General features: G+C 42.1%; 1 protein-coding gene across 2 annotated transcripts in view; it reads right to left on the reverse strand.

Moving 5' to 3' along the window:
* The window catches only part of LOC139582953 (scavenger receptor class A member 5-like), a 49,288-nt gene that overhangs the window by 3,117 nt on the left and 23,715 nt on the right, over window positions 1-22,456 (reverse strand). The window contains exons 5-8 of one of the 2 annotated variants that reach the window (XM_071413474.1): window positions 20,474-20,554; window positions 19,714-19,821; window positions 15,813-15,869; window positions 6,862-7,050 (exon numbers count right to left, since the gene is read on the reverse strand). In XM_071413474.1, coding sequence (XP_071269575.1) covers window positions 6,862-7,050; window positions 15,813-15,869; window positions 19,714-19,821; window positions 20,474-20,554 — 435 coding nt within the window. Of the gene's footprint in view, window positions 1-6,861; window positions 7,051-11,248; window positions 11,676-15,812; window positions 15,870-19,713; window positions 19,822-20,473; window positions 20,555-22,456 lie in introns of those variants that run through there. The other variant, XM_071413475.1, reaches the window with a different exon arrangement.

Genomic DNA, 22,456 nt, shown 5'->3' on the forward strand with positions numbered 1-22,456 from the left:
ATTTGACCCCAATAACTACCGTGGAATATGCGTCAACAGTAACCTTGGGAAAATACTCTGCATTATCATTAACAGCAGACTCGTACATTTCCTCAATGAAAACAATGTACTGAGCAAATGTCAAATTGGCTTTTTACCAAATTACCGTACAACAGACCATGTATTCACCCTACACACCCTAATTGACAACCAAACAAACCAAAACAAAGGCAAAGTCTTCTCATGCTTTGTTGATTTCAAAAAAGCCTTCGACTCAATTTGGCATGAGGGTCTGCTATACAAATTGATGGAAAGTGGTGTTGGGGGTAAAACATACGACATTATAAAATCCATGTACACAAACAACAAGTGTGCGGTTAAAATTGGCAAAAAACACACACATTTCTTCACACAGGGTCGTGGGGTGAGACAGGGATGCAGCTTAAGCCCCACCCTCTTCAACATATATATCAACGAATTGGCGCGGGCACTAGAACAGTCTGCAGCACCCGGTCTCACCCTACTAGAATCCGAAGTCAAATGTCTACTGTTTGCTGATGATCTGGTGCTTCTGTCACCAACCAAGGAGGGCCTACAGCAGCACCTAGATCTTCTGCACAGATTCTGTCAGACCTGGGCCCTGACAGTAAATCTCAGTAAGACCAAAATAATGGTGTTCCAAAAAAGGTCCAGTCACCAGGACCACAAATTCCATCTAGACACCGTTGCCCTAGAGCACACAAAAAACTATACATACCTCGGCCTAAACATCAGCACCACAGGTAACTTCCACAAAGCTGTGAACGATCTGAGAGACAAGGCAAGAAGGGCCTTCTATGCCATCAAAAGGAACATAAATTTCAACATACCAATTAGGATCTGGCTAAAAATACTTGAATCAGTCATAGAGCCCATTGCCCTTTATGGTTGTGAGGTCTGGGGTCCGCTCACCAACCAAGATTTCACAAAATGGGACAAACACCAAATTGAGACTCTGCATGCAGAATTCTGCAAAAATATCCTCCGTGTACAACGTAGAACACCAAATAATGCATGCAGAGCAGAATTAGGCCGATACCCACTAATTATCAAAATCCAGAAAAGAGCCGTTAAATTCTACAACCACCTAAAAGGAAGCGATTCCCAAACCTTCCATAACAAAGCCATCACCTACAGAGAGATGAACCTGGAGAAGAGTCCCCTAAGCAAGCTGGTCCTAGGGCTCTGTTCACAAACACAAACACACCCCACAGAGCCCCAGGACAACAGCACAATTAGACCCAACCAAATCATGAGAAAACAAAAAGATAATTACTTGACACATTGGAAAGAATTAACAAAAAAAACAGAGCAAACTAGAATGCTATTTGGCCCTAAACAGAGAGTACACAGTGGCAGAATACCTGACCACTGTGACTGACCCAAACTTAAGGAAAGCTTTGACTATGTACAGACTCAGTGAGCATAGCCTTGCTATTGAGAAAGGCCGCCGTAGGCAGACATGGCTCTCAAGAGAAGACAGGCTATGTGCACACTGCCCACAAAATGAGGTGGAAACTGAGCTGCACTTCCTAACCTCCTGCCCAATGTATGACCATATTAGAGAGACATATTTCCCTCAGATTACACAGATCCACAAAGAATTCGAAAACAAATCCAATTTTGATAAACTCCCATATCTACTGGGTGAAATTCCACAGTGTGCCATCACAGCACCAAGATTTGTGACCTGTTGCCACAAGAAAAGGGCAACCAGTGAAGAACAAACACCACTGTAAATACAACCCATATTTATGTTTATTTATTTTAACTTGTGTGCTTTAACCATTTGTACATTGTTACAACACTGCATATATATAATATGACATTTGTAATGTCTTTATTGTTTTGAAACTTCTGTATGTGTAATGTTTACTGTTCATTTTTATTGTTTATTTGACTTTTGTATATTACCTACCTCACTTGCTTTGGCAATGTTAACACATGTTTCCCATGCCAATAAAGCCCCTTGAATTGAATTGAATTGAATTGAGAGAGAGAGAGAGAGAGAGAGAGAGAGAGAGAGAGAGAGAGAGAGAGAGAGAGAGAGAGAGAGAGAGAGAGAGAGAGAGAGAGAGAGAGAGAGACAGACAGAGAGACAGAGAGCAAGTGAGAGAGCAAGTGAGAGAGAGCGAGAGAAATGAAGAGGGCAGAAATACTTTAGTCAAGATTAACCTAACAGTGCACATATGTCCTCTCAGCCTCCCACTGTTATTAATTTAAAAAAAACATCCAGATCGACTCCAGTATTCAGGACTTACAGAAAAGTATGGTTTACAGCTAAGATGATAAAGGAGGGATATACAGGGCGGCCAAGTATCAGGCTCTGCTATTCTATTGTTTTTCTTCTCAAATCACAGCCTTTATCTGAATGAAAGAGAGTGTGATAGCAGAGTCTGGTCTGGTCATACTCTGGCTCCTCTTATTCATCACACCACTCTCCTCTGAGAGCCCTTGGAAGCGTTAATGTGAGGCAGATATCTGGCAGAGGGATGAGAGCATGTCATGGCTCCACAAACACAGAGGCTGGCGCAAGCCTCTCCTCTCTCCTCTCCCCACCAGGCAAGATAGCCAAGAGCCACCAGAGGGGACCTCTGGCATGGAATCTCTGTCTGAAATTGGGTTTATTGTGGTATCAATTACATTGAAGACAGAACTGAGAGGCCGAAAAATATACGAGACAACACCCTCTAGTGCCTGTTTCTCGGTCCAAATTAAAATAATTTCAAGACCCAGTCAAAATCTCTCGATGGCTTAAGTAATAATTGCTGTCTGAAGAATGACGTGCAAAATGAATGTCCAACGTATGAACACAAATGTAGAAACTCCATTGTTCATGATAATGAGTTGTGAGTTACAACGGTAGAGGTGGGACACTGAATTCATCATTGGGTTTGAGAATTTTTTTAACTTTCAATCGTTATGTATAGGTTCAGAACATTTGTGAAACAGCACAGTTAAAAATATACGGCAAATAGAAAACAACACTGGATGGTCTTCAGAGATAGATGGGAGGGGTTGAGGGTAATTGAAGGATTGGATTCAAAACAATCAAAAGATAACTAACGTAAAATACTCTGTGTCCGATCTAATTTACCTACTTGCCAAATAAGCAGGTTTGAGAAAGACATAGGACCTTAAATATACAGTGCATTCGGAAAGTATTCAGACCCCTTCACTTTTTCCACATTTTGCTACGTTACAGCCTTATTCTAAAATTTATTAAATTGTGTTTTTCCTCATCAATCTACACATAATAGCCCATAATGACAAAGCAGAAACACGTGTATTTTTTTTTGTGCAAATGTAGAAATATATAAAAAACTGAAATAGCACATTTACATAAGTATTCAGACCCTTTACACAGTACTTTGTTGAAGCACCTTTGGCAGCGATTACAGCAACGAGTCTTCTTGGGTATGATGATACAAGCTTGACACACCTGTATTTGGGGAGTTTCTCCCATTCTTCTCTGCAGATCCTCTCAAACTCTGTCAGGTTGGATGGGGAGCATCGCTGCACAGATATTTTCAGGTCTCTACAGAGATGTTCGATCAGGTTCAAGTCTGGGCCCTGGCTGGGCCACTCAAGGACATTCAGAGACTTGTCCAGAAGCCACTCCTGCATTGTGTTGGCTGTGTGCTTAGGGTCAATGTCCTGTTGGAAGGTGAACCTTCACCCCAGTCTGAGGTCCTGAGCCCTCTGGAGCAGTGTTTCATCAAGGATCTCTCTGTACTTTGCTCCGTTCATCTTTGCCTCAATCCTGACTAGTCTCCCAGTTCCTGCCGCTGAAAAACATCACCCCAGCATGATGCTGCCACCACCATGCTTCACCGTAGGGATGTTGCCAGGTTTCCTTCAGATGTGAGACTTGGCATTCAGGCCAAAGAGTTCAATCTTGGTTTCATCAGACCAGAGAATCTTGTTTCTCATGATCTGATAGTCCTTTAGGTGCCTTTTGGAAAACTCCAAGTGGGCTGTCATGTGCCTTTTACTGAGGAGTGGCTTCCGTCTGGCCACCCTACCATGATTGGTGGAGTGCTGCAGAGATGGCAGTCCTTCTGGAAGGTTCTCCCATCTCCACAGAGGAACTCTGGAGTTCTGTCAGAATGACCATTGGGTTCTTGGTCACCTCCCTGACCAAGGCCCTTCTCCCCTGATTGCTCAGTTTGGCCGGGCGGCCATCTCTAGGAAGAATCTTGGTGGTTCCAAACTTCTTCCATTTAAGAATGATGGAGGCCACTGTGTTCTTGGGGACCTTCAATGCTGCAGACATGTTTTGGTACCCTTCCCCAGATGTGTGCTTTGACACAATCCTGTCTCAGAGCTCTACGGACAATTCCGTTGACCTCGTGGCTTGGTTTTTGCTCTGACATGCACTGTCAACTGTGGGACCTTATATAGACAGGTGTGTGCCTTTCCAAATCATGTCCAATCAATTGAATTTACCCCAGGTGGACTCCAATCAATTTGTAGAAACATCTCAAGAATGATCAATGCAAACAGGATGCACCTGAGCTCAATTTCAAGGCTCATAGCAAAGGGTCTGAATACTTATGTAAATAAGGTATTTCTGTTTTTTATTTTTAATACATTTTCAAAAATGTCTGTCTGTAGATGGATTTAATTTTTTAAATAAATTTTAGAATAAGGCTGTAACGTAACAGAATGTGGAAAAGGTCAAGGGGTCTGAATACTTTCCGAATGCACTGTATGCCTAACATAACTACAACTTTGTTTGATTTATAACAAGGGATAATATACATGCAGGAAAACCACAGTGAATCCAGGTGAAAGCTATGATCCCTTATTGATGTCACTTGTTAAATCCACTTCAATCAGTGTAGATGAAGGGGAGGAAACAGGTTAAAGAATGATTTTTAAGCCTTGAGACATGGATTGGGTATGTGTGCCATTCAGTGGGTGAATAGGCAAGACAAAAAGTTCCTTTGAACGGGCTATAGTAGTGGGTGCCAGGCACATTGGTTTGTGTCAACAACTGCAATGCTGATGGGTTATTCTCGCTCAACAGTTTCCCGTGTGTATCAAGAATGGTCCACCACCCAAAGGACATCCAGCCAACATGGGCCAGCAACCCTGTGAAAAGCTTTTGACACCTTGTAGAGTCCATGCCCAGACGAATTGAGGCTGTTATGAGGGCAAAAGGGGGGAGTGCAACTCAATATTAGGAAGGTGTTCTTAATGTTTTTTTTATACTCACTATATACAGTTTATCAAACCAATCCAGAATAATATATGTTTTAAATGCAATAAGTCATAAGGATATCACTCTCCCCACAAAAGGTTCCCACAAAGTTAACATTAGCATAAGCATGTCTGTCTTATCCCACATTTGAATCAGATTTCACATTATAATTCCTGGTCTTCTTTTTGCTTCAGGGTTATATTCGAATGCTAGCAACATAATGAGCACAAAAAGTACAATATGCTTTTTATATCCTGAATCAGACATTCATTTCTTTCACTCTAAGATGACAGTTTACAGATGTGCATGTAGGCCTCATCCCCATAGGCCTATCAGGGGCTGTGTACCAGTGAGGGAATTCATAGACAGACTTGATGAAAGATAAGAGGCCAAATATATTCTACATTGGCTGGAGGCCGCAGACTAGACCATCAACCCTTTTAATGCCAGGGCTTGTCTGATATATCGTATAAATATACGTCTACAATGAGAACTATGTGTGTAGTTAGGAACTAATGTCTCCATTTCAGCTATTTTATTTTATGTATTTGTGTGTCGTACCTCAAAAGTAGTAGTATCACTAATGCTCAAAGGAGGCCCTTTGTGTGTATGGAAATATCGTTCCATATTGTTTTCCATATACTTTATGACCAGCAGTAATGTTGAGAAGGAACCAGGACCTAGTAGGCCTACCGTCTATCTACTCTATCTGTTTGTTCACGGAAACATTTTGAACTTTGAGTGTGAGCAATATTTTCCCTCAGAATGTTGGCAAACACACTCTGTATGATCAGAGTTTTTGCTTTAAGGTCATTCTACCACATTTAGCACCATGAGAGAAGACTCCAAGTTTGAGCATCACCAACTACATAACATTGAATAACTGAAACATCTTGAGTGCAGCATGAACTTGAAAAGGAAACTTGGCCAGGACCAGTATAGTATAGTGTACATTCACCACAGATGTTTGGACTGGGCCTAATACATCACTGTTGGGTTTATTTTAACTAGACATGCCTCCTAAACTGGTTTACCCAGCATCTCAACACTTATTTTGAGAATAATTTATTGTATTGACCATGTACAATGTCATCTCTAACATAATTATAGATACAAATATGGGTCAGGATGAGGTCAAGAATAAAGAAACAACATTTTGCTTCGCAAATGGGGTCTATGAAAGACACATTTACAACTGTTTAAATAATCCTCAAAAGTAAATGTGAATTATTGTTAATTTTAAAGAATGGTTCTTGGAATTAGATTTGTTTTTTTTAATTTTCCAGATTAATTTGAACTAAATAGTATTAATACACCATAATATTTTGATTGGACCAAACATAGATGTGTGTGTATGCATGATGTAATGATGGTTGTGGAAAATAGGTCATAAGAGAGGAAACAGATGGATATTACCACTGGCAAATTTTTGATGGCATCTGGCTCCTATGATGTTCCCTATAAACGTATATGAATCTCAGTAGTTTTCAAATGCTTTGTGCACTAATACCCACCATAAAAAAGTACAATTACAAAAACAAATGGTAAAAATCCTAATCCGCCTCCACAAGTTTATCACAGTCTGCACTGTAGTTAGTTCAAATCTCGGTAGAGATAAAAACAGCCAAAAGGCTTACCTTGTCCAAACCGGCCTGTTTTATGGATCTCGAAGGCTCCTTTGTAGCCAAGCATCCTGCAGACCACGTCGCCGTCCTTCTTGTCCCAGACGTCATCACACACCGTTCCCCAGCGTCTCTCGTGGAACACCTCCACTCTCCCCTCGTGAGGGCCTGATCCATTCACCAGCCTCACCAGTGTCTCATCCACTAAAATCGCACGCACGCACGCACGCACGCACGCACGCACGCACGTACACGCACACGCACACACACACACACACACACACACACACACACACACACACACACACACACACACACACACACACACACACACACACACACACACACAGCAGAGGAGAGAGACATGGATGGTGGTTTGAAAGGGGAAGCTGGTCATGGGCCAAACAAACCCCTAGCCACAGACCACTGATCAGATTGAGGTGGCTTGACTCAGTGTATTAACCTCAAAGATGGATCATAGAGTGCATTTCTGTAAAGTCAACTAAATTATAGTAATATTCAGAGGACACCGGCAAGTTGATTTGCTGTTGATTTCCCAACCAGGTTAGTGAAGTCATACTTTTTGGATTAGTTTGTTCAAAACACTGTTTGTACATTTCATGTAGACAAAAACAATCCTTCAGGTATGGAGCAACAAGCCAAACATCTTTCTAACTTTATTTAATGTAAATTATTTTTCCATAACCGGGAAAATAAAACAAAACACTTGAACACATCTTTAGGAAAGTCTTTCCATGAAGCTTGTTTGTTCAAAGGGGTTTGCTATTAGGGGTCATTACTGCCTCCATACTTGGTGACCTCTATAACTGCAGTTATAAAGAGTTTGGAGTGACATTTGTGGTCTTGTCGGGGCAGGAGAAGGTGTTGAAAACAATTAGTACCTCTCATTGGAAGATTAACTCTGACCGAACTAGCCTTTATTGACCTTTTCAGGAGATGGATAACCTGGGGCTCCAATGGCTGAACATGAATCTGGAGGACAGACTCGAGAAGAGCACAGGAACAAGGTCAGGAATTAGGTCAGAGAATGTTGTCACAAGAAATAGAGATGCAGGGACCGGATATTAGCCATATAATCAAGTGAAAATATTACAGTTTGTCAAAATAAACTTTAATTGACTAAATGTGTTTGTCAGCTTTTTGGTTAGGCATACGCAATCTGTGCTCTACCCTGGACTGTATGTGCCTCTGTTTCATATGCAAGACCTCACCTCCCAGAGATGGCCATCACAGGGACCAGTCTATGTGATATCGTAACTGTGCTGAGGCCATCTCCTCCATCTCAGGTCACCTCCGCTGTATGTGTTGATGCTAGACTGTGTTCTGCCTTGTTTAAAGAGGGTTATCTGTGTGTGTGTGTGTGTGTGTGTGTGTGTGTGTGTGTGTGTGTGTGTGTGTGTGTGTGTGTGTGTGTGTGTGTGTGTGTGTGTGTGTGTGTGTGTGTGTGTGTGTGTGTGTTTATGTGTATGTGTGTGTGTTCCACAAGACAGCAGGCGTCTCTTTCCCCCAGCACACACTGTGGGAGGCTGATCCGAGGGACCTCCCGTCCACCATCATGTTTGGGAAGATTTAGTAAGAATAGGAAGGAGAGAAAATGCTATTTCTAGCCAGGATGTCATATTACAGCTCCCCTGCACATGAAGCCTAGTCCTGTAATGAAGCCTAGTCCTGTAATCCTGCAACAAAATACCTAATGAAAAACATGTTGCAGCCAGGTTTGGACCTACCTTCACGCCAGCATGAGGCTTGGTTTGTTCAAATCATTTTTGGAGTTCAGACAGAAACTTAAGTTAAGTTAATCACACATCCAACAGAAAACCTCTTAGCAGACTTCTCCTGAGAGAGACTCATGCACAGTATAATACAGGGCCTATTAAAGTCCAGCTAATTGATAAGATGAAAACCAATACTTCCCATTTCTACCACCACACTCATGACATCTCTCTGTAGTTTCACAACTGAAGTATTTGTTCTAGAAAAATAGTTGTTTCGTCTTATGGGAGAAAACACTAAAAGCAGTGCTGTCAATACCTTATAAAAGTAGGCACGTTTCCAACTGTGCCTTTGACGATTGGAGCACTGGCCCACTTTGCTATACTTTACATCATCAAAACTACAATTTGAACTAGGCTTTTCATTATTAAAATACACTGGGGGAAAAATGATATCTGACTTGAATTTAGCATGTATGAGCAACATAATTAGAACAAAAACAATAACCGATTAAAGAACAAAAATGGCTACACTGACCTATAAAACTGTCAGTCAACCAAACTTTATACCTTCCTCTACTCTTAGGGGAGAGTAAGAGAGTGAATCTGAATCTTAGTGCAACAGCTTACAACATCTGGACCCTTTGCAACAACATTTCTGGACTAATGGACTAAGACAATGCTGTGCATTTTGGGGCGTGTGTGTGTGCAGGTCTAAGTGCACATGTGAGTGTGTATATGTTCACAACTTCAGGTTGTTCATGTGTAAATGCACCTCCCATTGGAAGATTAACTCTGACTCAACTAGCCTTTATTGACCTTTTCAGGAGATGAATAGCCTGGGGCTCCAATGGCTGAACATGAATCTGGAGGATAGACTCGAGAAGAGCACAGGAACATCTTGTTAATGTGTTGCAGATGCTGCAGCCTGAGCTCCGCTCTACTCTTAGCCTGAGACATGCAGCCAATCTGGCAGACTGAAACCATGTGTCTGCTGCAGATATGTAGGCATAACTTTACTCTGGTAATGGCTCAGGAAACTTCAATATGTCCAGTGAGACGCAGACCCAGGTTATCTCTGATAGGGGTGTGATGGGGCTAGGCCAGAGCCATGGTGGTATTAGCAGGGTAACTAACATGGCATAGTGGATCAGGATCTGTGTGCAGTAGGTAGCAGAACCGACATGGAGAACCCACGCTCTTATAAACGGCTAATTCAGCACAATGGTGCATAGGTCTACTTGACTATGAGGTCAGATTGATTTAGCCTACAGAGCCAAATTAGAGATACACGTACTTACTGTAGTATCACTAAAACTTAACAGTCGTACAGCTGTAAGTGAATCATGAAATACTTCCTTTAGGGAAATGGGAAATGAGAAATAGAATTGAGTGCACTTTAGAGGGCCATGTTACACTGTTACAGAGAGACATTTATGACTATGTGCTGCAGTAGAGGAAAGCCTCCCCTATCCGTTAGTGGAATTAGGTCCGAGAATGCTGTCACAAGAAATAGAGATGCAGGGACAGGATATTAGCCATATCATCAAGTGAAATGATTACCAAGATAAACTGTCTAGCTGTAGCCTGCTGCAGAACAAGGACAATATAACAAATAATCTCCCATGTTGACTTTGTCTACTTGTACAAGCATTTACTCTATAATGTATCTCTGCTTGACATCTGTACGTCTGAATACAAACACCACTACATCTCTCTGGCTTGCATTGACTAAATGTGTTTGTCAGTTCTTTGGTTAGGCAAACACAATCCGTGTTCTACCCTGGACTGTAGGTGCCCCTGCTCACGGTCCCTAAGGGACTTTCATATGCAAGACCTCACCTCTGCCTTGTTTAAAGAGGGTTCTGGGTGGGTATTGTCGTTATCCTCGTGTGTGTGTGTGTGTGTGTGTGTGTGTGTGTGTGTGTGTGTGTGTGTGTGTGTGTGTGTGTGTGTGTGTGTGTGTGTGTGTGTGTGTGTGTGTGTGCGTGTGTGCGTGCGTGCGTGCGTGCGTGCGTGCGTGCGTGCGTGCGTGCGTGCGTGCGTGCGTGCGTGCGTGCGTGCGTGCGTGCGTGCGCGTGTGTAGGCGTCTCTTTCCCCCAGCACACACAATGGGAGGCTGATCCGGGGGCCTCCTGTTCACCACACTCAAAAAATGTGGGGTTCAACAAGGGTTCTTCTATGAACCTTAGGGTTCCTGACACTGAAAATGCCCCCCAAAAGGTTCTTCCAAGAAGCCCATATGAGGTGGGGTTCATCGAGGAACCTCCTAAGTTGGTGGGGGTTCTTACAGGAACCTAACTGCCCAACTGAAACATTTGGATTTGAATTTGAAAGGACAGCAGGTGCCGGCACTTAACTGAAAAATATAAAGATCTCCTCAATTTAAGGTAAGGTTTGTTTCTTGTATTATCTACATTTATATTGTTTTATGATGATACCATCTATCTTTTCATATTGTGCAAATCTTTCTTAAACAGAAAAAGGACACAATTCAATGGATATCAATCAACAGAGAGGTAATAATATGTAGACCATAAGAATATGTTGAAGGCTAGCTGTTTTGGGTGAAGATGATTGAACTGCTAATTTTTGTGTCTTTGTCTGCAGGTATACAGACAAGGAGGCACACAAAGGTACAGTACCAGTCAAAAGTTTGGACACACCTACTCATTCAAGGGGTTTTTCTTTATTTTTACTATTTTCTAGAATAATAGTGAAGACATCAAACTATGAATAACACATATGGAATCATGTAGTAACCAAAAAAGTGTTAAACAAATCAAAATATATTTTAGATTTTAGATTCTTCAAAGTAGCCACCCTTTGCCTTGATGACAGCTCTGCACACTCTTGGTATTCTCTCAACCAGCTTCACCTGGAATGCTTTTCCAACAGTCTTGAAGGAGTTCCCACATATGCTGAGCACTTGTTGGCTGCTTTTCCTTCACTCTGCAGTCCAACTCATCCCAAACCATCTCAATTGGGTTGAGGTCGGGTGATTGTGGAGGCGAGATCATCTGATGCAGCACTCCATCACTCTCCTTCTTGGTCAAATAGCCCTTACACAGCCTGGAGGTGTGTTGGGTCATTATCCTGTTGAAAAACAAATGATAGTCCCACTAAGCATAAAGCAGATAGGATGGCGTATCACTGCAGAATGCTGTGGTAGCCATGCTGGTTAAGTGTGCCTTGAGTTCTAAATAAATCATACAGTGTCACCAGCAAAGCAACTCCACACCATCACACCTCCTCCTCCATGCTTCACGTTGGTAATCACACATACGGAGCTCATCCATTCACCTACTCCGCGTCTCACAAAGACACAGCGGTTGGAAACCAAAAATCGCAAATTTTGACTCATCAGACCAAAGGACAGATTTCCACCGGTCTAATGTCCATTGCTCGTATTTCTTGGCCCAAACAAGTCTCTTCTAACTCTGTCTCTTCCTTTCCTGTGACGGTCCTCATGAGAGCCAGTTTCATCATAGTGCCTGATGGTTTTTGTGACTGCACTTGAAGAAACTTTCAAAGTTCTTGAAATGTTCCGGATTGACTGACCTTCATGTCTTAAAGTAATGATGGACTCTCGTTTCTCTTTGCTTATTTGAGCTGTTCTTGCCATAATATGGACTTGGTCTTTTACCAAATAGGGCTATCTTCTGTATACCTCCCCTACCTTGTCACAACACAACTGATTGGCTCAAACGCATTAAGAAGGAAAGAAATTCCACAAATTAACAAGGCACACCTGTTAATTGAAATGCATTCCAGGTGACTATCTCATGAAGCTGTTTGAGAGAATGCCAAGAGTGTGAAAAGCTATCACGTTTCAGGAGAAGAACCAGATGCAGACAGTGTCTAAGTAACAAAAGTTTATTACTAGAACAGGGGGCAGGAAAAACGACATGTCAAGGGCAGGCAGAGGTCAATAATCCAGGGTGGTGTGACAAGGTACAGGCCGAATGGTAAAAAACGGGAAAACAAGAAAAATACAGGCGCAAGTGGAAAACCACTGATAGGCTTGACAAATAAAACTAACTGGCAACAGACAAACAGAGAACCCAGGTACAAATACACTGGGGATAATGGGGAAGATGGGTGACACATGGAGGGGGGTGTTGACAAGCACAAAGACAGGTGAAACAGATCAGGGTGTGACAAATGCAAAGGGTAGCTATTTTGAAGAATCTTAAATATAAAATATATTTTGAATTGTTTAACACTTTTTTGGTTACTACATGACTCCATATGTGTTATTTCATAGTTTTGTAAAGTAAAACCCTTGAATGAATAGGTGTCTCAACTTTTGACTGGTACTGTATGTCCATTAGTATTGGTATGTTATGCAGATCACATGTACCATCCTCTTCCCTTACCTCTTCAATGAAAATCACATAGGCCTCAACATTATGGACAAGGTATGTGTATGAAAACCATAATCAAAAGTTTTTTCATTCACATTTACCATAAAAACTAAGGTATGAATACTGTTGTGTTCGTGTTTTGTTAATCATCTGTATAATTACTATTTTTGGATTCATAGACATCACCCTCCCTTCTGCTTTTCCACAAAAATCATAATAAACACGGCCAACTAAAATACACTCATGACATCTCTCTGTAGTTTCACAACTGAAGTATTTGTTCTAGAAAAAGAGTTGTTTAGTCTTATGGGAGAAAACACTAAAAGCAGTGCTGTCAATACCTTATAAAAGTAGGCACGTTTCCAACTGTGCCTTTGGCAATTGGAGCACTGGCCCACTTTGCTATACTTACAGCTACAATTTTAACTAGGTCTTTTCATTATTAAAATACTGTAACGTCTGCTTCCAACTCACACTCTCAAACACATAGATCCCCTGAACACAGCTCACTCTCCAGATCCCAATCACCTGAATTCTGATCACCTGTTCACACACCTGTATGCCATTTACACAAACTATTTAGCTCAGTTCATTGCATCCCATCATTGTGAGGTATTGTTTGTTTTTGTCCACGGTCTAGGCGGAGCGCTGTTTAGGGCCATACTAGTCCTCCTGTGTATCATAGTTTTTGGCCATTCTCACTAACATCGTTTTTTTCCCTATTTCCTGCCTGTACTTTTGCCTATCAGATTTCCTGTCATCAACCTCTTGCCTGATCTCCCAGACTACGTTATTAGCCTTTTTCCTTGCCTATGCTGTTACCTTTTTGGATTCCCTGTGTATGACCTTCTGCCTGTCCCTGGACCCAGCTACCTGCCTCCTCCTGTGGTCCTTTACTAAATAAACACCTGCTGCACACTATGCTTGAAACAAGCACTCTGTCTCCCATCATACTCATTACAAATACACTGGGGGAAAATGATATCGGACTTGATTTTGGCATGTATGAGCACATAAGGCCATAAACAATAACCGATTAAAAAACTAAAATGGCTACACTGACCTATAAAACTGGCAGTCAACCAAACTTTATATCTTCCTCTACTCTTAGGGAAGAGGAAGGGGAGTGAATCTGAATCTTAGCGTAACAGCTTACAACATCTGGCAGGGAACCAATGTTCGGCCCTTTGCAACAACATTTCTGGACCAATGGACTAAGACAATGTTGTGCATTTTGGGGCGTGTGTGTGTTATGTTCACAACTTCAGGTTGTTCATGTGTAAATGTGACCGCTCATGCATGTGTATATGAGTAAAGTCTCAGTAACTCAGCACCGGGTTGACACTTCAAATGTGGAGAATGGAGCTTGTGCCTGTCCTGTAAAAATAATCTTTCCAATCCAAGCTTACTCCAGTTTCTGTTGGACTCTTGGGATATCGTATCAAAGTTCGGTACCCCCATCTTGAGAGGTGTGTGGATGTTAGGGTGAAAGGCAACGCTATGGCAACAATTACCAAGTAAGCTTTAAAGCACCTGACATTTTACAGCTTGTCACGCTAGTTACGGTATATGGGGCTTTAGGTTCAACTGCACCCCCAACTCTCAGCCCCAGCTCTCAGCCCTAACCCTCAGCCGGAGGTAAGCCCCAGCTCTCAGCCATCTAGGAGAAGCATGGTTGTCAGTTGTGACATTCTAAAAGTATAGCGGGGTAAAGAAGATAAATGAACAAGGGGACTGGGGGAGAGCCCCACGGTGTCTGAGCTGTGACAGACCTTCCTCTCACTACGAGGACCTATACTTTGTGTGACACCACTGCTTTCCATCAACCACTAGCATGAGAGCTTGACAATTATGGAAACAAATCCAGACCAAGTACCAGAAGAAAACCTCTTAAATCACATGGCTTTGAATGTGGAGTTCTGATCTTTTCCTGGTTGTAGCTAATGAAGAGAAATGTATTTCAGATGTTTGTAGCTGTCACTTTAAGAAGAACACCGTTCCAGCTCTCATCACACCAAAATGGGTTTAATGATGTCATAGAGAAAGAATAATATTTCCTGTGTGAGGGAAGAAATTGAGGTTTGCGGGTTTGTTTTCTTTCCCTGCTTGAAAACACATTGTGGTTTTATTGAAATGACCTGTCAGTGGGGGTGTGCGGGCATATACTGTACAACGATACGACAGGCCCACTCAGTACAACCAGGCCTACTAACCAGTTTGCCCATGCTTCAAACACTGTGAATAAATGTTTTGATACTTATTATTTGGTGAGGTAAGCCATATTGGGTGGTTTGGATACAGGAAGAAACCTGTAAAACGTGACGCTAATAACTGCTTCAACATATGAGGTGACCGTTCCATGTACAAGTAGAGCAGAGATTTATGCCTGTTGTGGCTCGGTCCATAAAAATAGTTTATTTTTCTGTTTGATCCACTGGCATCCCTGTTTACAAGTGGGGTCTGCCAGGTGAGAGCCTCCAGCTACTGATGTAAATGAGTAATGAACTCACTAGACTGAGACCAGCATGTGACTTCAGCTCTGGTGCTGAGTTTTGGAATGTGTTGTGATGGAGTAAACAGCATTCCAAAGCAAAACAGAGAGGGAAAAGGCCTCAAAAGACCCTCTGCACTCCTTCACCCCCTGAAGGAGTGCAGAGGTAGTGAAAGTGGATTGGTAGGTCAGTTAGGGTTAAATTCTATAGCCTACCTGGGTTTTATTACAACCTATTCCAATAACTCATTTTACGATGCAGCAGTGTTTGCGATATGTATGCAGATAACAATGGACAACATCATCGACCAAGATCATTTGGAGGATGAGGAGGAATCAGCAATTCCATAACTCTTCACTGCTCACTGGTCTCACCTGTTTTTTCACCACGGTCTCCCTTCTCGCCCTTCAGTCCTCTGTCTCCTTTGTCACCTTGGAAACGAAAGACAGACAACAAAATATTGTGTTACGCTCAGTGGCAGAATAAGAAGTAACACAGATTAATATATAACATCATGTAAGTGCAAAATTAAACTGAACACAAGTGATTCACTTGAAGAAGAACAGTATTACGTGTATGTCCCTAGAGAACCTTCCAGCATGCTACTTCTCTGAGCGGTGCCCTCTCCGTCTGTCATGGTTGACTCTGTCATTGTTGACTTTATGTGGGTGGGCAGGGATTAGACCTAAAGATAGGCTATGGTTTGAGGTTTCCAAATTGCCTTACTGTAATACTTGGGAGACATGAGAGGGTCTTTTTGCTCTTGGTTGGGGGAACATAAAGTAGCTCTAAAATAGCCCCCCTCACCCCGAGAAGAACGCCAGATATACCAACCTCAGGTCTGATATTAAACATTATCCCTCAGCTCAATTTCCCTTTGGATAACTTATTATCTTGTTAACCTGAATTGAAGCCTCACAAACTAAATGTAATTACCTTGTCATTAGACATACAAATTATAGGACAACCCCCTTGTGAACTACAGTCTCTTCGGCTTTTGGTTTTCCTAGCCAATGCATTGGACTAGAAACAGTAAAAATAGCAAATATGGTCAGGGTATATGTTTCCCCAAAAGTCAACATGAACCCATATGTCCTTGATTCTCTGTGATCTGAAGTCCATTATTGTGGGCCATTGTTTTGTTTGTTGCTCCGCTCTCAACATCTGAGGCAACTCAGCTGTCTGTGGATTGTATGCAAATTTTGAAAGACAAAAAAGGGTCAGGGCAAAAGACAACATCAATTTAACGATTAAAGGATTTAATTAACAAAATGAGTGGGATTGAGAAGCTGAAAGCACAGTTGTCCTGCATCTCCTCTTTCAGAGTGAGCGGAGAGAATCGTTATGGCATCTTTCTGGCTTGTCCGATGATGTTATATGCTTTACAGACATAGAAAGCCTCACTACTTGAGGCCAGTTAACAGTCTTATAAATGCGATTGAAAGTAGATCCTCCTTGAAGACATTTGTGTCCTGAATGAGGGCATCTGATGTTGATCTGATGAGGATCGGAGTGTGGACGCAGGGACATTCTAGAGCAGGGGTGTCAAACTCATTCCACGGAGGGCCTAGTGTCTGCAGGTTTTTGGTTTTTCCTTTCAATAAAGCCCTAGACAACCAGGTGTGGGGAGTTCCTAACTAATTAGTGATGTTAATTCATCAATCAAGTACAAGGGAGGAGCGAAAACCCGCAGACACTCGGCCCCCCGTGGAATCAGTTTGACACCTGTGTTCTAGAGCCTTGCAGTTTCATCTGAAATTCTTGATTTCAGATGCCAGCACCATACATGCAATTTACTGTCTGGACTTGAGAGAGGCTGTAGAAAATGAAGTAATCATTCCATTTCAATCTTTAATTCCACTCAATAAAATCTTCAGATTTGTTTTATTTTAATGTGCAATACCAGAAGTATGTCCATGATAATAGAGGACACCACGCAATAAGGCAAAAAGGAACATTATTGTACTATTTAGTAGAACATTCATAAAAATAACAAACTAAAGATATGCCTTTGATGGAGTCCTACCGCTCAGTTCTGTGGCAACATTTCTCTGTAATTACAAGTCTAAAACCCCAAGGTGTGGTTATGAGCTGTTACTGTAATAAAGTAACATTACACAATGATTATAAAGTGACCATTATCCCACGTTTATTTCCTGAATTTTCATATTCAAAATCACAGGAAAGGGACCAATTGCAGTGGCGCCCAAACAGAAGCACCAAGTGTCGGGTAGTGCTCCGTGCTGACCACATCCTCATCGTAGGTTGAGATATTTTAGACACTCACTCTGGTTCAAACACCTACCGCAAACACCACTCTGCCTCACAGAAAAACAGACATAATGAAACTGCCTGGCTATTCATAGGCCTGCTTTAACAAGCCCCAAAACACCTCTGCCTTTTCCACAAGGATCCTTTTGCAAGCATCACTGATATTTCTCTAACCCTGTTAATTGCGTGTTGTAGTCTCAGTGAGTCAGTCTAATAGAGCTGGGCCTGGGAGGCCAGGGCAGATAGACAGCACAGGGCATCCACATCCCATCTTAATGTTGTTGGCTCACAGAGGTTTGAGCCTCCAGCACTGGACAGTTCAGCCAAACTAAACTGATCCAGAACAGCTGTTTGGTTAGCATGGAGAAATAGAATAGGCCCATTGTGGAGAGTCAAATCTATGACCAATACGATAAGGCGCTGTGTCTCGAATCATGTGTGTGAGAGGAGTATCTCTCACACATATCTTTCAAAACAAGTGCTGCTTTCCAACACACAAGGTGACGAAAGAGGAAACGGCCTTCTAGAAGGCTTTGAGACATGGCTATAGACTCCAATGGTGTCGAGGCACCATATGAGTCTACAGCCAGTTCTCAGGGCTAAGGTTGGACCAATTAAAGCCCGTACATGGCTTTCCTCTATTAGTATGGCAAGAGCAAGACATACACTATATACACTACCGTTCAAAAGTTTGGGGTCACTTAGAAATGTCCTTGTTTTTGAAAGAAAAGCACATTTTTTTGTCCATTAAAATAACATCAAATTGATCAGAAATACAGTGTAGACATTATTATTGTTATGTCTCATTAACCATGCCTACGCTGTATTTCTGATCAATTTGATGTTATTTTAATGGACAAAAATGTGAGGACATTTCTAATTGCTCAGTGATTTTTATTTTATTTTATTTTTTATTTTCGTGGTATCCAATCGCTAGTAATTACTATCTTGTCTCATCGCTACAACTCCCATACGGGCTCGGGAGAGACGAAGGTCGAAAGCCATGCGTCCTCCGAAGCACAACCCAACCAAGCCGCACTGCTTCTTAACACAGCGCGCCTCCAACCCGGAAGCCAGCCGCACCAATGTGTCGGAGGAAACACCGTGCACCCGCCCCCCTTGGTTAGCGCGCACTGCGCCCGGCCCGCCACAGGAGTCGCTGGAGCGCGATGAGACAAGGATATCCCTACCGGCCAAACCCTCCCTAACCCGGACTACGCTAGGCCAATTGTGCGTCGCCCCAATTGTGCGGCCGGCTGCGACAGAGCCTGGGCGCGAACCCAGAGACTCTGGTGGCGCAGTTAGCACTGCGATGCAGTGCCCTAGACCACTGCGCCACCCGGGAGGCCCTAGCTCAGTGACTTTCAACGTGGCACCGTCACCTTTCCAACAAGTCAGTTTGTAAAATTTCTGCCTTTCTAGAGCTTCCCCGGTCAACTGTAAGGGCTGTTATTGTGAAGTGGAAACGTCTAGGAGCAACAATGGCTCAGCCGCAAAGTGTTAGGCCACGCAAGCTCACAGAATGGGACCGCCGAGTGCTGAAGTGCGTAGAGTGTAAAAATCTAACTGACTTGGCTGAATGGAAGCAAGTCCCCGTAGCAATGTTCCAGCAAAGGTGTAGGCAACTCCATATTAATGACCAAGATTTTTTTCAACGAGCACGTGTCCACGTACTTTTGGTCATGAAGTGTATTTCTATCTTCAAGGTTTTAGGTTGGCTCAGCACATCAGCTGATAAGGTAGGTCTGCTATGGGTTAGTCTGGGAAGGCAGAGGGCCTGCAGATATAGTTGTCAATGAGACACAACAAATCAGACGGAATTGACCCTGATCCTCCATCCATCTGCCTTGGATTACCTTCTCTTCTCTTCTCTGGAGCCTAAGAGAGAGCACGGTGGCACAATCGGTGAGAGCACCCCTTTAAGGTTCAAAGAGACAGGTAGGTACAGATGATAGTTTAACTAAGGATTCTACAGCTGTCAGACAGTAATAATATCAGACATACCTTTGGGCCCTTTGGGTCCCATATCCCCTTTCTCCCCCTGTAGGCCGTCGGGGCCGCTCGGGCCTTTTAGTCCCCTTGGACCCTGGATGCCTTTTTCTCCTGTTAAACCTGCCGGGAAGACATAGATAAATGTATTTTCCCAAGTCTTTTCAAACAGGATATCTGGCATGCATTTCAAAGAATGAAAACAACCTATCTTATTGGGATATTTGAGTACGATGGCATGCCATAATAACATTTTCCAATGTTCTCTTTCTTTATTCATAATTTCATTATGTCATGAAAGACTATCTAAGGGAATGCCTTTACTCCCTTTCCCAGGATGCTTTGAGCCCAGTTTGAGGGGCTGTTATTAGGTTGTTAGCAAACAGAGTGGATTTATGGGTTTGAAACCACCAGTGGTCCTGTTCACTAGGTATTGAAGATATTGTCACTGCATTACTCACAAGGTAATGTACTGGAGTACCCAACTCTTTAATGAGTAGGAAAGTGGAAAAACTGAGATTTTGAATGTGGTAGGAGGAGTGTTTTGGGTGGCTATAACAAATGTTCCATGTTCCTAAAGGGAGGCTTGCTTTCAGCATTCTTCTTGGAAATAAGTCTTTGAGGGTCTATGAGGGTTTACATAATTCACAATTGTGACCCGGGCCAATTACAGTAAGATCCTTTTAGAAAAACTTTGTTTCAAAAATGGTTGAAGAAAGTAATGTATGTTGAAAGCTAGAATAGGACAAATGACAGTACCGTACAGTGTACGAACCTCTCATCCCTGTGAGGCCTGCCACACCAGGGGACCCAATTGGCCCAACATCGCCCTTCTCACCCTTTGGTCCTGGAGGCCCTGTTGAAAACAACGTAATTAAAGCATTAAGTTGATCCCAAGATAATATAAACTGATTAATATACTGTAATATGAAGACAATATGATTATTGAAGTTGTGTAATCCCATAAGTCACTGGTTTCCTTTTGGTATGTCATTCTTGTTTCACCACACCCTCTGACTAAAGCAGAGGAGCTTAAGGCAAAATCTGAGTCTGAAACATGGATAAGGGACATCGTTCAATGGTTTGTTGTACTTGGAACCAGTTGACTGACTTCAGACTTGTTTGTAGAATTAGCTTGGCCTTGATGGAAAGCACATGTTACACAAGGTACACCACAATGGAACCACAATGGAATAGTTAGACATTTGTCTTGTTTTGTCCAACTGACATGTTCCAAAGTAGCCTTTCACATAATGGTGTGATCTGATCCTTACAGATGTAGGATCTTAATTTGAGACATTTTGCTACAGCAGGAAGATAATCCTGCAGCAACAGGAAATGTTGTGGATTATAATGAACTGACATTTTTGTAGGGGTTGACATATTTTCCATAAGAGAAAATCAAGTCTGATGTTTTAAAGTGGAAATTAAAAAATGTCAGAAGACTTTTTAAACCTCAAATACACTACAAGTTTTATATTTCCTGCATTGCAGGAAATTTCTCCTGCAACAGGGTGATCAAACTAAGATCCTACATCTGTATATCCTAAGATACTGTCCTGGCCATGCTTTGAGCCACTCAGCATCCCCTGGCCTGGCCTGAAACTTTACTAGGAAAATATTAATCTATCGGAGTGAAATAGTGACTAGTAAGAAGTCAGGTTGACTTGGAAGTCATATCATCCTGGGTGGCTGAAGGAGAAAACACTGAATTGAATTGAGTGGTGACTGGTTTGTTTTAGTAGGATCAACGTTATCACTCATCACTTCTTATTTAGAGTCTTCTATTAATTAAATTGAGAATGTTTAACATATAATGGATCAGCAAATCTGATTTGGCTGAGCAGAATCCATATGTTAGTAATGGGCTAATTGCATGTCAAGGGAAAATGGCTGCAATGCAATCAGTTTTGACACGTTTAATATCAAGCTGATAGATAGATTATTTGAAAACATTAGACTGCTTTAAAAAAAAGTTTAGGCTATTTTAGGTGACTGATATTGTTTTACACCAGGATGTCCATTTATCAAATTATCTAAAAGAACATTTTCCTTATTTTGTTTCACCATTTGTGAATAATGAAAACAGCGCTAGATCAATGTTCTATAATGAAAATCACATTTCCATGAGAATTAAATCAATAGACACACTGCTCCTCCCAGTCTGAAGACACTTCACTAAAACAGCAAACAGGTCACTCCTGAGGCCAATACTGTTAATCAAGTGGCTGTGTGATGATTATAAATGTTTCCATGCTCATGCTCTCCTCAGACCAACACATCACAGTTTCTTAATCCACCTCTCAACTTTGCAAAAATGTGTGTTTTTGCAATATGTTTTTTTCCCCTTCTCATTTGTCCACCGCTGCTAAATTGGAAGGTAGGCATGAAACATAAGCAAAAGGCATTGGGATGGAGGGAGGGAGAGGAGGCATCAGGCCAGAAACACCAAGTACCATGGCGAGGTGCAGCTTTCCTGGCTAAACCCACACTTAATGACAAACAAATGTGATGTGAGGGGAAACTAATGACAGGGCTGAGTTCCTTGGTTTTGGAGGCTTCTAAATGGAACCCCCAATTGTTTCCAGCCTAGATAAACCACTGTCCCACCTACAAACAGCATACATCAGATACTGGTTTACTTATTATGCAAAGATTAACATCACTCAACTCCTATCAACATGGAGGTGGTGCTAAGATGACGTAAGGAATTGTTTTAAAATGGTCATACTATGGATAATTTAGCTATTTGATTCTG

The sequence above is a fragment of the Salvelinus alpinus genome, chromosome 8 (genome assembly GCF_045679555.1).
Source record: "Salvelinus alpinus chromosome 8, SLU_Salpinus.1, whole genome shotgun sequence".
Lineage (NCBI taxonomy): Eukaryota > Metazoa > Chordata > Actinopteri > Salmoniformes > Salmonidae > Salvelinus > Salvelinus alpinus.